This window comes from Candoia aspera, chromosome 1 (assembly GCF_035149785.1).
Source record: "Candoia aspera isolate rCanAsp1 chromosome 1, rCanAsp1.hap2, whole genome shotgun sequence".
Taxonomy (NCBI): domain Eukaryota; kingdom Metazoa; phylum Chordata; class Lepidosauria; order Squamata; family Boidae; genus Candoia; species Candoia aspera.
In genome coordinates this window covers 263,766,435-263,780,007 of record NC_086153.1, presented here as the reverse complement: position 1 = coordinate 263,780,007, position 13,573 = coordinate 263,766,435, and the positions used below count along the sequence as shown (strand labels likewise).

At 39.5% G+C, this 13,573-nt stretch overlaps 1 protein-coding gene across 1 annotated transcript in view; it reads left to right on the top strand.

Moving 5' to 3' along the window:
* Positions 1-13,573, top strand: part of PAMR1 (peptidase domain containing associated with muscle regeneration 1) — a 79,553-nt gene that overhangs the window by 23,049 nt on the left and 42,931 nt on the right. The window contains exons 4-5 of the mRNA XM_063289609.1: positions 6,120-6,234; positions 7,204-7,421. Coding sequence (XP_063145679.1) covers positions 6,120-6,234; positions 7,204-7,421 — 333 coding nt within the window. The remainder of the gene's footprint in view (positions 1-6,119; positions 6,235-7,203; positions 7,422-13,573) is intronic.

Here is a 13,573-nt window from a genome sequence, read left to right as displayed (position 1 = left end):
CTATCTTTTGCTTGTATTACCAGGATCTATCCGGTAGGTGGTGCACATGAGATCTGCCAGGACAAATAAGAATATAATCAGATTTTTTAGAGTGGGGGAGAGTAATTTCTAAAGATATCTTGTTATGGATTAATGAAAAATCACTGCATGTGTGAAGACTAATGATGATAATATGCAAAATTTCATAATTGCAGCATTTTCAATGTTCTACTTTTGAATATGGATGCAACACTGAGTGAATGAAATTAGTTCTGATAAAAAAAATCCTTCATTGAATTGTGAAGGCTGTAACTGGAACAAGATGGGAAGGGAATGTAGGGTTAGAGAACACATTTGTTTATGGGTGAAAATAAAGCTTGGATTTTTATAAATGTTTAGGAATAACAGTTCACTTACAGTACAATGTACTTTGAAGTCTTTTTTGTTCTAATTGCCTTTAATTACATTCTTGAGTTTTGGAGACATCTTGATCTGAAGAGTAGAATGAGTACAAATATCTGACTCTTTCACTGCATGCCTTTACTGTAAAATGCATCATTTCTAAAAAAAAAAAAGGTTGCCTTTTTGCTGCCAATAAAGGCACTACAGTAATAGAGCAGTCCTATACATAATTGCCAAGAGTGTGCCATTGAATTAAATGGATCTTAATCTTCATATGTGTGAATAGGATTGTGGTGCTGTTATCGATTAAAATAGGATAATCTAAAGTTAAAATTTACATTATATACAGAGTAGCACTTGATAAAGTAGCAATGAAAGGTCGTAGAAAAGGTATTCAGATGTTGTGATGTGTCTATACCTACAAAGATCAGAAATTAGCAGGCAGTGGTTTTCCTTGTGACACCCTTCTGGACTCTCCAGAAGCAAGATAGAAAGAACATTGATGTTTTTGAAAGTAAGTGTTGGAGAAGATTTATGAGATTCTATGAATTGCCAAGAAAACAAAGAAATGGATCATAGAACAAATCAATCCAGAATTCTCACTTAAAGCACAAATGACCAGGCTCAAATCCTATTTTGGACACATGACCCTGTTCTCTTGAGAAGTCTATAATGCTGGGAAAGATGGAAGGGAGGAGAAGAAGAAGATGACCAGCAGTAAGGTGGATGGACTTGATTACAGCAGCCATGGGTGCACCAAGTTGGGAATAGATCATCCTGGAGAAGATCTATCAGTGGCCTGTAAATTCAGTACCCCATTTACACAGTCAGTTGATCTTCATCTACATATACCAATAATTCTCCATCACAAACAGACCACTCTGTTACAAAGAAACCTAGACACACCCACACATTCTCCTCACTCCTTCCAGAAAGGGTACCTTTGAAGATGAAGAAAAAAGAACAGGATGGAGGTGGGTTAAAGAACAATGACAATGGAAAGAAAGAGAAGTGGAGTATCAACTATATGTAGATAAGGCATATTATGTGAAATCATATTTTCACATTTGAGGTCATTAAGAATTCTCTCAGAGGGCTACCATCAGTATAGCCATTTATTGTCAATTTTTTGGTAAGATGTAGAGAATTTCATCTTTGATCACTAGTATAGCCTCAGTTCCTCCAGTGGTTTTCATGAAACTAGTTTCAGACACGATTGATTTATTATGTGTCATCAAGCTGTTGTTGACTGTTGTTTTCTCCATGATGATGTGTCCCTAACCTAGTCCTTCAGGTCTTCCAGTGGGGCACCCATTGCCCCTGCAATTGTCTCCATCAGGCACTGGTATCTAAGCTATATCTGCTGTAATGAAGACCGGTACAACTAAATCCTTTAGCTTGTCATCCAGTAGTTCAGCTACATCCAAAAATGTTTTGTTACTTGTTTGTTTTTTATATACTGTACCTCATGGTGTTCCTGTTATAATTAATCATAAAGTTACTAGTATTATGCTTCATATTAAACATATGAAAAGCATATGCAAATCATGTTTTGCATCCTGTATTATCAGTTTGTATTTCTTTTGTGCATTGTTCTTTTTGCTCCCCACTCAGGCAATTGAATTTTCTGAAGGAGCCTTTTTTCCCCCTCTGATAGCTACTGTGACAGTGCTCATAAATCATTCTGATGATCCTTGGATTTGGTGGCATCTTCCTGTGGAATTCATTCTGACTATATTTCTGTAACTGTCTTTCTGAGTAATCCTGAAGTATTCTAAAGAGATTTGATCCTTGACTTTTCCTTTTCTTTTTACCAAGCTCCTTACTTAAAGTATTGCCTGTTTTGAAGTGATTATGTTCAACTTTCATGAACCTTTTTCATATACAAATAAATTAAACTGATAAGTCACTAGTGCTAATTGGTTCAGCCATATAAATACCTCATACTAAACTCATATATAAATATCCAACTTACTTCTTCATTTGGGGATAAGCAACATTCTGCAAAGTGCCCCAAAAGTGTAAGTAGTCAGCAAAAGGCCCTAAAGGCAGGAGAAAAGAGAAAAGGAAATCTGACTAAATCTGGTTCACATCAACACCATTCGCTATACTCTCCATACCTCTCTTCACAAATATCCTTGCTTCCCTCATCTCTGTACAGCAATTTATACTGTACATTGTCTTTTGTTCTTTAAACTCCCTAACTTCCTCCATCCAGCCACAACTTCCTCTAAATCCATTTACTCTTTCTTTATATATACATATACATATATATCGTATTTATATTTATTAGGTATTATATTTATTCTGTAGTTTTATGGGGTTTTTAATCTATGTTTTTTGTAAACCGCCCAGTGTCCCTTTCCAGGGAGATGGGCGGTGATAAATCCAATAAATAAATAAATGTTTGTTTTGGATTCAATCCTCATTCTGTCTATATGACCAAACCTCTTTGGTGAACTTCCTTTGGACTGGTCACTGACTTTTGTGTTCAGTCCATATTTCTTCATCAACCATTCATACTGCACCATATTTTATTGTGCGGTCTTCTCAAGTAAACCATTCCCAGTGTATTCAGCTTACTTTAAAGTTTCACCTAACGTACTCAACTCTCACTTAATTTACAAGTACATGGTTATACACAGCGATTTTCACTGCTTTCAGCTTTTATAATTTGTGACAGACCACATACTATCCACTTTCTACTACTTTCTACCAGCATTTACGAGTCTTATTTTTTTTTCTCCATCCATTTTCCTTTATTTTGCAAGCATTCTACCAAGATATGCCTGTTTATCCACGTGTTGTCTTCGCCCATAAGTAACCTGCAACATTCTCTCTGCTTCTCTGTCACAGATCCATCCTCTGTGTGGCATCAAACAGTTTAATGTTTGCTGCAAATAAAATAAAATAAAATAAAATAAAAATAAATAAATAAAACTGTTTGGGTTCTCGGCCAAATACATGGCATTGTCTACACACATTGACATCACAAACCAACTCACCTCTAATGTCACTGTATGCATAATTATCCATAAGTATATTAAACAATCAAGGGGATATTGCACACCCATATCTTATTCCCAGTTGAATGTTGAATAATTTACTCAGCATGCCATTTATTCCCAGGCATGCTTTTCTTCCAACTTATACTATTCTTATTGCACTCAGTAACCAGCATTCAACCCTCAACTTCTGGTGCTATTTAGGATTAAGTCTGTGCTCTGTCTTTTATGGTCAATGTCATGGACACCTGTTTAAGAATATGGTTATTGATCATGTTTACAAGTTTTTCACCTAGAAACATTTGTTTAAATGTTCCAGTTACTGTATTTCTCTAATTCTTTGGCTTCAGGCAAAAATTGTTTATGTTCCAGAAAAGTTTTGCCACCTTTTTTAGACACAAAAAGAACAGTAATGCTGACAATCTTCCAGAATTCTTTTCTTACTCTCTCCCCTCCCTAAGTACCCCCCTTCCTCCTTCAGGACAAAGCAGGATTAATGTTCAGCATTCAAATTGTTCTTGAAACTTTCCAGGACTTTCTCTCAAAGCTTCAGAAATAAAAGAATCTTTTGATTGGAAGCTGCTTGTCTGATAATGAATATCACAGGATGGGAAGGTATCACGTGTACCTCTCATGGATGAATTAGAAACAGAAAATGAAGATCAGATCTGACCATGTATATGTTTCATGCAAAAATGGTCTGTGGCAAATATGAGCTTGTTTCTTTGGGACATTCTTTGCATGGCTCTCTCTTTAGCCTTTGGACCACCTGCTTTGTTGGCCAGTCCTATTTCCTTGGCAGAAATGTTCCACAAGTTCAAATTGTACTGTTCTCCAAAGAAAGGTGCATTCAGTATTCCTTGCACGGCATCATCTCTTTGCACCCGTTCTTTCTTGTCAATGACAGGAGAAAGAAAGGAAACTCAAAAGCCCCCTTAAAATGAAAAGGGAATGTTCTCTGAGGTGATTCAAGGACCTTGTCAATCCTTCTGAAGAAGGTTTCCTGCAGCTTTGTCTCAGGTTGTTTTGAGATAGGAGCCAGCAACTGTGCTATGTTTCCTCTCCCCAGTGTGGGAAGCTACATTACTTTGCAGCGGATCCTGGCATATCTCAACAGAATCCTAATGACAGCCATGGGGGCAATGCAATTCATTCTCCAGCTTTTCACATCAGGAGCCAACAAGCCCTGGTGTGGAATGAAACACTTATGATGGACCCTTCTGAGCTTGTTTTGTGTTTTATCGGAGTCTACGTAGCTGAGGGTAACTGAGGGTAAACCAGCAAAAGGATTTCATTTATAAGAATGGACAAATCTTAGCAAGGTAGAACCATGCAGGACACAGGAAGCTCTGAGATAGGACATTTGGCATGTTATTGAAGATGGTCCAGCTACACCACTGTTCATTAGAGCAGCCTTCTCTTATCTGTTTTCCAGATGTGTTGAGAATTCAAAGAGTTTCATTGCAAACAAATCTTGGAATGGCACCATTCTTCTTAATGACCACAGTTCCTTGAAAGTTCTCCTGATCAACCCTTTCTGAAATCTTTAGGAGCTAAGCAAGAATGCTATTGTGCAACAGTTATTAGCAGCCAGTCCCAAAATAGTAGTTTTAAATTCTGAATTGTCTTTAGGCTCCCTGTATTTTTTTTGTGTGTATTAGAAATTAAGACTGAAAAAACTGTTGTCATTCCTCTTGTCATTTAAATTTAAATTTAAATTATATCCCCCAGCTCCCAGCAACTCTTGAGTGGTTGATGAACCAAGGATGGAGGGAACATTGGCTCCTTCAATCTGGAGGAGAGGAAAAGGGGAGGAATCACTGCTGCTGATCCAGCTGTGTCTTGCTCAATAACTCTGTACAGGCATTGGCTGAACAAATGTAGAATTCAAAACTAGGTAGAGAAAGTGGATGTCCAAACAAGCCCATCCATGCCTCTGTTCAGCCACATATGTTTATGTGGGAGGAACTGACTTGAATGAAAGTAAAGCTCTCTGCATGATCCAGGATTCAGTTAAACCAAGGTTCTAGATTACAGTGATAGGTGACTTGCTTTCAGGTAAAGAAAAGTACAGATCCTATTTAATCCTTCAAGAGGAACAGATGGAAACTGTAGAGAGAGAGGCAGAAGATATACCTCGCCCCTTTCCTCCCACTTTCAGTTTACCCATGCCTGAATGAGGCTGGTCAATGGAACAGACTGAGATGTACACCCACCAAAAAACCCCATGGACTCTGAAATGTTGAAGATTACTTGCAATTCTGTGTAGAGCTCACAGAAGCAAAACAATGGTTTTTTACGAGCCTTCCATTTGGAAGGACCTACAATGTTCCCCTGCTTGCATGATGAGTACAGCAGAAACACCACTGTCTTTAAGTTAATGTGCTCACTGAGCAGTAGTTGTGGTTTGAACAGGGACCTCATAGGTGAAACAAGGGTTGACTGAGTTCTCTGTAGTTTCAGATAGCCATAGTGGACATGTCAAGGATCTGCTAGAAGTTTTGAAAACTCCATTCAGGAAATAATAGGAGGTTTGGGGGCTCTTGATAGGATACCATGTATGTCTAGGGGGCTGCATTCAGGTTGGGAAGACCATGTGGTGCTCAGGCTACATTAGTACCTAAGAAGAAGGTTTTCTAACATGTGCACATGACTCATAACTTGCCTTTTGGCACTGTTCCTGATATAAATTTTCTATAAATATCTACAGATGTTTTTTTTTCTTCCCCTTAGGATGTGGACAGGTTCTCCAAGCTTCAAAGGGTCAGATTTTATTGGAGAGCTATCCACTGAATGCCCATTGTGAGTGGATTATACATGCCAAACCTGGATTTATTGTTGAATTAAGGTAGGTTGGAGATGAGGATGTTAATACAGTGAATTTTCTTTTTATGTCTGGAGAAAGATGTGTTGAGACATCAGACTAACATTTCAAACCTGGCACCAAAGGAATTTTTACTGACTCCTCTCCAGGGCCATCAATCAATCAATCAATCAATCAGTCAATGCCTGTCTTCGCCTTTCTGTGTCAGCTTAAACACATTACAAATAAATGCATCTGGATATATTTTCAGCTTATTGGTTTTATTGTTGCAAGATCATTCCAGGAATGAACTCGAAACTTCTTAATGCAAGGCATATTCTCTACTATTGAGACATTGTTTCTCTACCTCCTTCCCCAGTCTCAGAATGAGTCCTCTTGTTGTCAGGAATTATGAGGAAAGCTGAAAGAGGGTTGTTCATATTATAGAACCTTCCTGTAGACTTGAAAGAATGTGGGAAGTAATTCTACATGTCTATGTTGTTGTGAAAAAGGGACGTGGTGGCGCTGCAGGTTAAACCGCTGAGCTGCTGAGCTTGCTGATCGGAAGGTCAGCGGTTCGAATCCGCATGACGGGGTGAGCTCCCGTTGCTAGTCCCAGCTCCTGCCAACCTAGCAGTTCGAAAACATGCAAATGTGAGTAGATTAATAGGTACCGCTTTGGCGGGCAGGTAACGGTGTTCCATGTAGTCATGCTGGCCACATGACCACAGAGGAAGTGTCTACGGACAAACACCAGCTCTTCGGCTTTGAAACGGAGATGAGCACCGCCCCCTAGAGTCGGACACAACTGGACTTAATGTCAAGGGAAACCTAATGTTGTTGTGAACTTTGTTTTTGTGTAATTTGCAAAAATGCAGGTCAAAAACCTTTGAAAGGCAGGAGAGCATAGAAGCAAGGAAGAAGTTCAGTCCCATAATGCAGATAACACAGATACAATTTTGGCATCTGAGATTGTCCTCTATTTCTTACTCTGTCTCTTTCTCTCCGGTCAAGGTTTGCCATGCTGAGTCTGGAGTTCGACTACATGTGCCAGTACGATTATGTGGAGGTCCGTGATGGGGACAGTGTTGACAGCAAGTTAATTAAACGCTTCTGTGGCAATGACAGGCCTCCCCCAATACGAAGCACTGGCTCCTCGCTTCATGTCCTTTTTCATTCAGATGGTTCCAAAAATTTTGATGGATTTCATGCAGTTTTTGAAGAAATTACAGGTAAAGAGTAAGAAGATTCTTTTCAACTAGAATAGCTTGATCTCATAAATTCTTTCACTCTTTTTAATGCTATTAAAACGCTTTAAACTAAGGTCCAGATACAAAAGCAACCTTAATTACAATAGTAAGAATTGTGATCCATGGCCTATTTTATCTACCAACAACCCAATTTTTCTAGTGGTTTCTTCATTCCCAGTTCCCACCAACTCTGTAAAGCTAATAATACAAACAAGCATTCTTACCTAATCAGACCAAATGCCTTTGAGGTCATCTTTAGGCTGACTGTGATGAATGAGTTACCCATACTTTTCAGTAGATGAAAAAAGAGAATACAATCCATTGTGTAGAAAAGCAGCATTGTTGTTGTTGTTTGTTCGTTCAGTCACTTCCGACTCTTTCTGACTTCATGGACCAGCCCACGGCAGAGCTTCCTGTCGGTCGTCAACACCCCCAGCTCCCCCAGGGACGAGTCCGTCACCTCTAGAATATCATCCATCCACCTTGCCCTTGGTCGGCCCCTCTTCCTTTTGCCTTCCACTCTCCCTAGCATCAGCATCTTCTCCAGGGTGTCCTGTCTTCTCATGAAGTGGCCAAAGTATTTCAGTTTTGCCTTTAATATCATTCCCTCAAGTGAGCAGTCTGGCTTTATTTCCTGGAGGATGGACTGGTTGGATCTTCTTGCAGTCCAAGGCACTCTCAGAATTTTCCTCCAGCACCACAGTTCAAAAGCATCTATTGTCCTTCTCTCAGCCTTCCTTATGGTCCAGCTCTCACAGCCATATGTCACTACTGGGAATACCATTGCTTTAACTATGTGGACCTTTGTTGTCAGCGTGATGTCTCTGCTCTTAAATGTTTTACTGAGATTTGTCATTGCTCTTCTCCCAAGGATTAAGCATCTTCTGATTTCCTGACTGCAGTCAGCATCTGCAGTGATCTTTGCACCTAGAAATACAAAGTCTTTCACTGCCTCTACGTTTTCTCCCTCTATTTGCCAGTTATCAATCAAGCTGGTTGCCATGATCTTGGTTTTTTTGAGGTTTAGCTGCAGGCCAGCTTTTGCACTTCCTTCTTTCACCTTCATCATAAGGCTCCTCAGTTCCTCTTCACTTTCAGCCATCAAAGTGGTATTATCTGCATTATCTGAGATTGTTAATGTTTCTTCCAGTGATTTTAACTCCAGCCTTGGATTCCTCAAGCCCAGCATGTCGCATGATGTGTTCTGCATACAAGTTGAATAGGTAGGGTGAGAGTATACAGCCCTGCCATACTCCTTTCCCAATCTTAAACCAGTCTGTTGTTCTGTGGTCTGTTTTTACTGTTGCTACTTGGTCATTATACAGATTCCTCAGGAGGCAGACAAGATGAGTTGGTATCCCCATACCACTAAGAACGTGCCACAATTTGTTATGGTCCACACAGTCAAACGCTTTAGAATAGTCAATAAAACAGAAATAGATGTTTTTTCTGAAACTCCCTGGCTTTTTCCATTATCCAGCGGATATTGGCAATTTGGTCCCTAGTTCCTCTGCCTTTTCTAAACCCAGCTTGTAGATCTGGCAATTCTCACTCCATGAATTGCTGAAGTCTTCCTTGCAGGATCTTGAGCATTACCTTACTGGCATGTGAAATAAGTGCCACTGTTCAATGGTTTGAACATTCTTTAGTGTTTCCCTTTTTTGGTATAAATTGTATAACTTATTTATGAAATGTTCATATCTATGCAATTTAGAGGCTGCCCAACTCCAAAGCAATTCTGGGTGGCTTACATTAAAAGTAAGGAAGAATTAAAAAAAAAACACTAGAAAGGAAGATCCCACATGTCCAAACACACTATATTTTCAAACAGAAAATATAACCAACAGGGCTCCATAACACCCTACCCAAGGTCTGGGAGAAGAACCATGTCCCATCAGGCTGAGAGCTACATGGCTTTCTACAGGGATAATCTGGGGAAAAAAATCACAAATAATGAGCAAAGTTCTGTATATTTTCCTTTGCAAGCTGTACAACTAGTTGGAGTCCTAAAAACTCACATGTATGCATTCATCGGATTCTTTGAAAACACTTCCTCTTTATTATTTTCACTTCCATACTACCACTGTTTCTTGTTCCCCACCCCTTGAAAAGCACTGTGAAACTGATCTGTGATTGTTGCTACCAAACTTGAAATGTAGAGAACAGCATTACAGTGACGCAAAAGTGAGTGAGGGAAAGAATGGGAGGAACAAAGGCAGAGTGAGACCCTGCTGAAGAAGGAACAGAATGCACAGATGCTCTATACAGCACCTTAAGAGAAGAGATTGGATTTGTTGAGGTTTTACATACATTCAAGCAGGGCTCATCATAAATCAATCCTGTTCCTGGATTTGTGTCAGTGTTGCAAGAGCAGATAGGTCTGGGGATAATTCCTAGGGATTATAAATATGAAACAGTGAAGTACTATTTAACTGGTAGTGTTATTCTGTGTTTGTCAGTACAGTGCATGTACTTCCTAGTTGGTGGGATATGGGCAATGGCATGTTGTTGGCCTGCAAGGATTAAATAGCCTTAGATTAGGGATCCTAGCCTGCATAGAATTCCATGAGCATGATTGGGATAAAACTGGGCTTTGATTTCCCTTCAACATATTGACCAAAATGTGCCTAAACTGACCAGTACTGTCCATACTATTATAAAGGACTGTTGCATATGGCATGGGTATGACTAATCAGTATCTTCTCTATCTTACTAAAAATGCTACATGAAAGCTTTGAAGGACCGAAGCCTTGATAGACAATGGAGGTCAATATCAATGAGCCCATCTGGTGTTGGAATATAGAACACGGTGACTTGTGAATGTGAGAGAAGTAAATGATAAAAAATTGTGAAGTAATAATTGAAAAGACAGAAAACTAGATACGTTATATGCCTATGAAATTAAGAGAAAAGGAAAGGATGTAAACAGATCTGGATGATGGTGGCCTGATCTTATGTGGAGTTGATGAATACACACAGGCAGTGTGCTCTACATGGGGCTTTCCCTTGAGGACCACCTGGAAGTTTCAACTGGTCCAGAATGTAGTGGCACAGGAATGCCTTAGTATGCCCATGTAACATCCTTGCTTCACGAGCTGCACTGGTTACCAGTTTGTTTCCAGGTGCTGGTTATTACCTATAAAGCCCTACATGGCATGGTGCCTTGTTACTTGATGGACTGCCTATCTCCCATAGCATCGTTCTGGCCAATTTTATCCAGCAGGGTTGGCGTGCTCCAGGTCCCTTTGGTTAAACGGTGCCATCTATTGGGACTCCAGAAGCACAATTTCTCTGTAGGTGAGCCTACCCTCTGGAATGAGGTTTCCTTCAAGATCCAAGTGGCCCCCATCCTGCTAGTGTTTTGAAGGGCATTGAAGACCTGACTTTTTGGCCAGGCCTTTGGTGAGGGTGACTGAAGTCCTTTTTTAGGTTGTGTGGGTCTGGGTTTTGCTTCTGTCCAATTTTGTCATCTTTTATTCTTTTTCATTCTTGCACTGTTTTATTGTAAATCACTCAGAGTCATTGGGAATCAGGCAGTGTACACATTTAATAAATAAGAAAAAGAAAATGATGGTTGTAAAAATGAGGAGAGAGATATATAAGCTGTATATGGAGAAAAAGAAAGAAATTAGACATAGAGAACAGTCAACAATAAACGTTAACAATAGGCAGAGAAAAAGTAGTGCAATTTTGATGGAAATAAAATATTATTTTGGAAGTGGATGAAGAGGGCTAAACAAGGAACCTCCACCAAATGAAGGGAATTTAAAATAAAAGTAATGAAATTATTTGGAATGTAACTAAAATGAGTGAATATTTGAAGTGTTTTAGAGATTTTTATAGGAATGGTAGTGATCTGCCAAAGAGTAGAATGTAAGAATGTTGAAAAATAGGCTGTAGGTGTAGATGGTATAACTGAAGAAATGTCAAAATTTAGTCAGCTTATGCAATGGTTGTGCTTCTTGTTTAATGCGTGTGTGAAAATTGTGTCTGAGCCTGACAATTGGAAGAATGCTGCTATTGTTCAAAGGGAACAGCAGTGAGCATGGATGCAAAAACTAGAGGGTGGGAGAAGTTTAAGGAACAAAAGTTAGTGTATGCAGTGGTGGAAGCAGGGTGGTTTATACTGAAAGAGAAGTAAAGAAGTGTAGTGAGTTGTTTGGAGTAGACTAGATTTGGCTATAGTTCCTTTTTCTATCCTGTAATACCAAATATTGATATTATTTATAATTTTATTGAATTTTAAATTGTTTTTACTGTGAACTGCTCAGGGTCCCCCATGTGGGGGAGATGGGCGGTGATAAAAATATGATAAATAAAAATAAATAAATAAATTTTATGCCTTAATTTATTTGGCTTGCTATTCCTTACACTTTTCTGTGCTTTGCCTAGTGGTGTTTACCCCCAAAGAGAATAGCATGATGTGTGGCTGTGCAAAGCAACACTATGTTGATCTATGGTTATAGTTCTTAGTGGCCTCCTAGGTGAATTGGTTTCTCTTTCAATTAATACTTCCATTTTATGAAAATTGGACAGAGAAAAATTGCAAGAGAGTTCCGTGTCAAAAATAGCAGAATAAAGTATTAAAGAGTGACTGTAGCCTCAGTCCCACACTTAGGGCTGAACTCAAAGCATACTTTTCTATTTGAAACAAGCAGGTAGATCAAGAGTTGTTATTTAAGCCAGTGAATCTAGTCGTTTCAAGTCCATTCCCAAGAATAAATTCAGAATGCGGGATTTCTCTACCCATTCTCATTTGTTGGAGCACTGACAGCAATGGACAAATAATAATAATAATAATAATAATAATAATAATAATAATAATAATAATAATAATATGTTGACCGGATACAGGACGAAGATGGAGTGTGGGGGCGGGTTCAAATGGCTTTCTGCTGGAAGGCCTTTGAGAATCTTGAAAAGGTCTTGAATATTTTCCTGCTGCTTCACAGTCCATTGCTGCGTCTACTTTAGATTGTGTCCCTATTTGATCTGCTGGGCATGATTTTTCCCTCCCTTGTTATTACATAAAGTACAAACAGTACCAACACAGTAGCTGCTAGAAGGAGGGCTGTGTTAATTAAAGGCTCTATAAAAAGACAAAAGTTGATTCCATGAAGTGGGACTTGATGTGGGGTATGTTGCAGAAAGGCCTCCCACCCTCATGGACTAAAACATTTCATACAAGGGGGGATTAATAGTGCTCGATTCTTCTCAGTGGGAACCGTTGGGAATTCTGCTGCTGCCACCACCCCCCTTCATTTCCGCCCCAGTTTTTAGCAGCAATTATGGAGATATAAGGTGGGTGCTACTTGGGTAATCTATGCAGAGCAGCCTCCAGTTTGATTGTGTACTTTGCTGTGGCTCCATCTTGGCCGAAAGTACAGCTGGACTGAAAAACTTTTAAAATGTTCTCCTTTGCAAAGCGTTAACCTGGCCCCTGAAACTGTTGATGAGAAAGGATGTGCTTTGCATGATGAGCGAAGGGGGGGATTTTGCTTGAGCTGTGGGACAGAGACCTCCAGCAGCACAAACTTAACAAGCTGCCGCTGTGTGAAATCTTTCCCAGTACAAAAGCCTTGAGAGTAGCTGAAGGTCAGTGTAAGCAGAGGAACAGAGTTTCCTTGGCTCTCCTCCTGTGTTTATTGTCAGGAAAAGGTTTATGTACTGAAAGCCTGTACAGTGGCTCAAGAGGAAACTGGTATTTTCAAGACCATCTTCTCCAACCTGGTGCCCTCCAGGTGTGTTGGGATTGCAGCTCCTAGAAGTCAGAGCTAGCATGGTCTTTGGTGTATTGGCTGGGAGTTTTGGGAAGGCTTTTCTAAGGTGGCAATTCTAAGTGTTGTTATTTTTAACCTTGTTGCTAAGCATTCTTTGAAGAATAAGGATAATACTAAGAGCAGTAGTTAGATATTGTACATAACCAGTGTGAAGACTATATTGTTTTATACTTACTAATATGTGGGATTCTTTTTCCTCCCTCTGGCACATTTTGAACCCTTTGGCCTCACATCACCTTCATTGAAAACCTTTCAGACAGCTTGCCGTGTTCCTAGATCTCTTCATTGACATTTCACTTTTATTTGATCTCTGTAGGCTCTTTTGCTGTAATTACGGTTGTAGAGTTCTTCTCT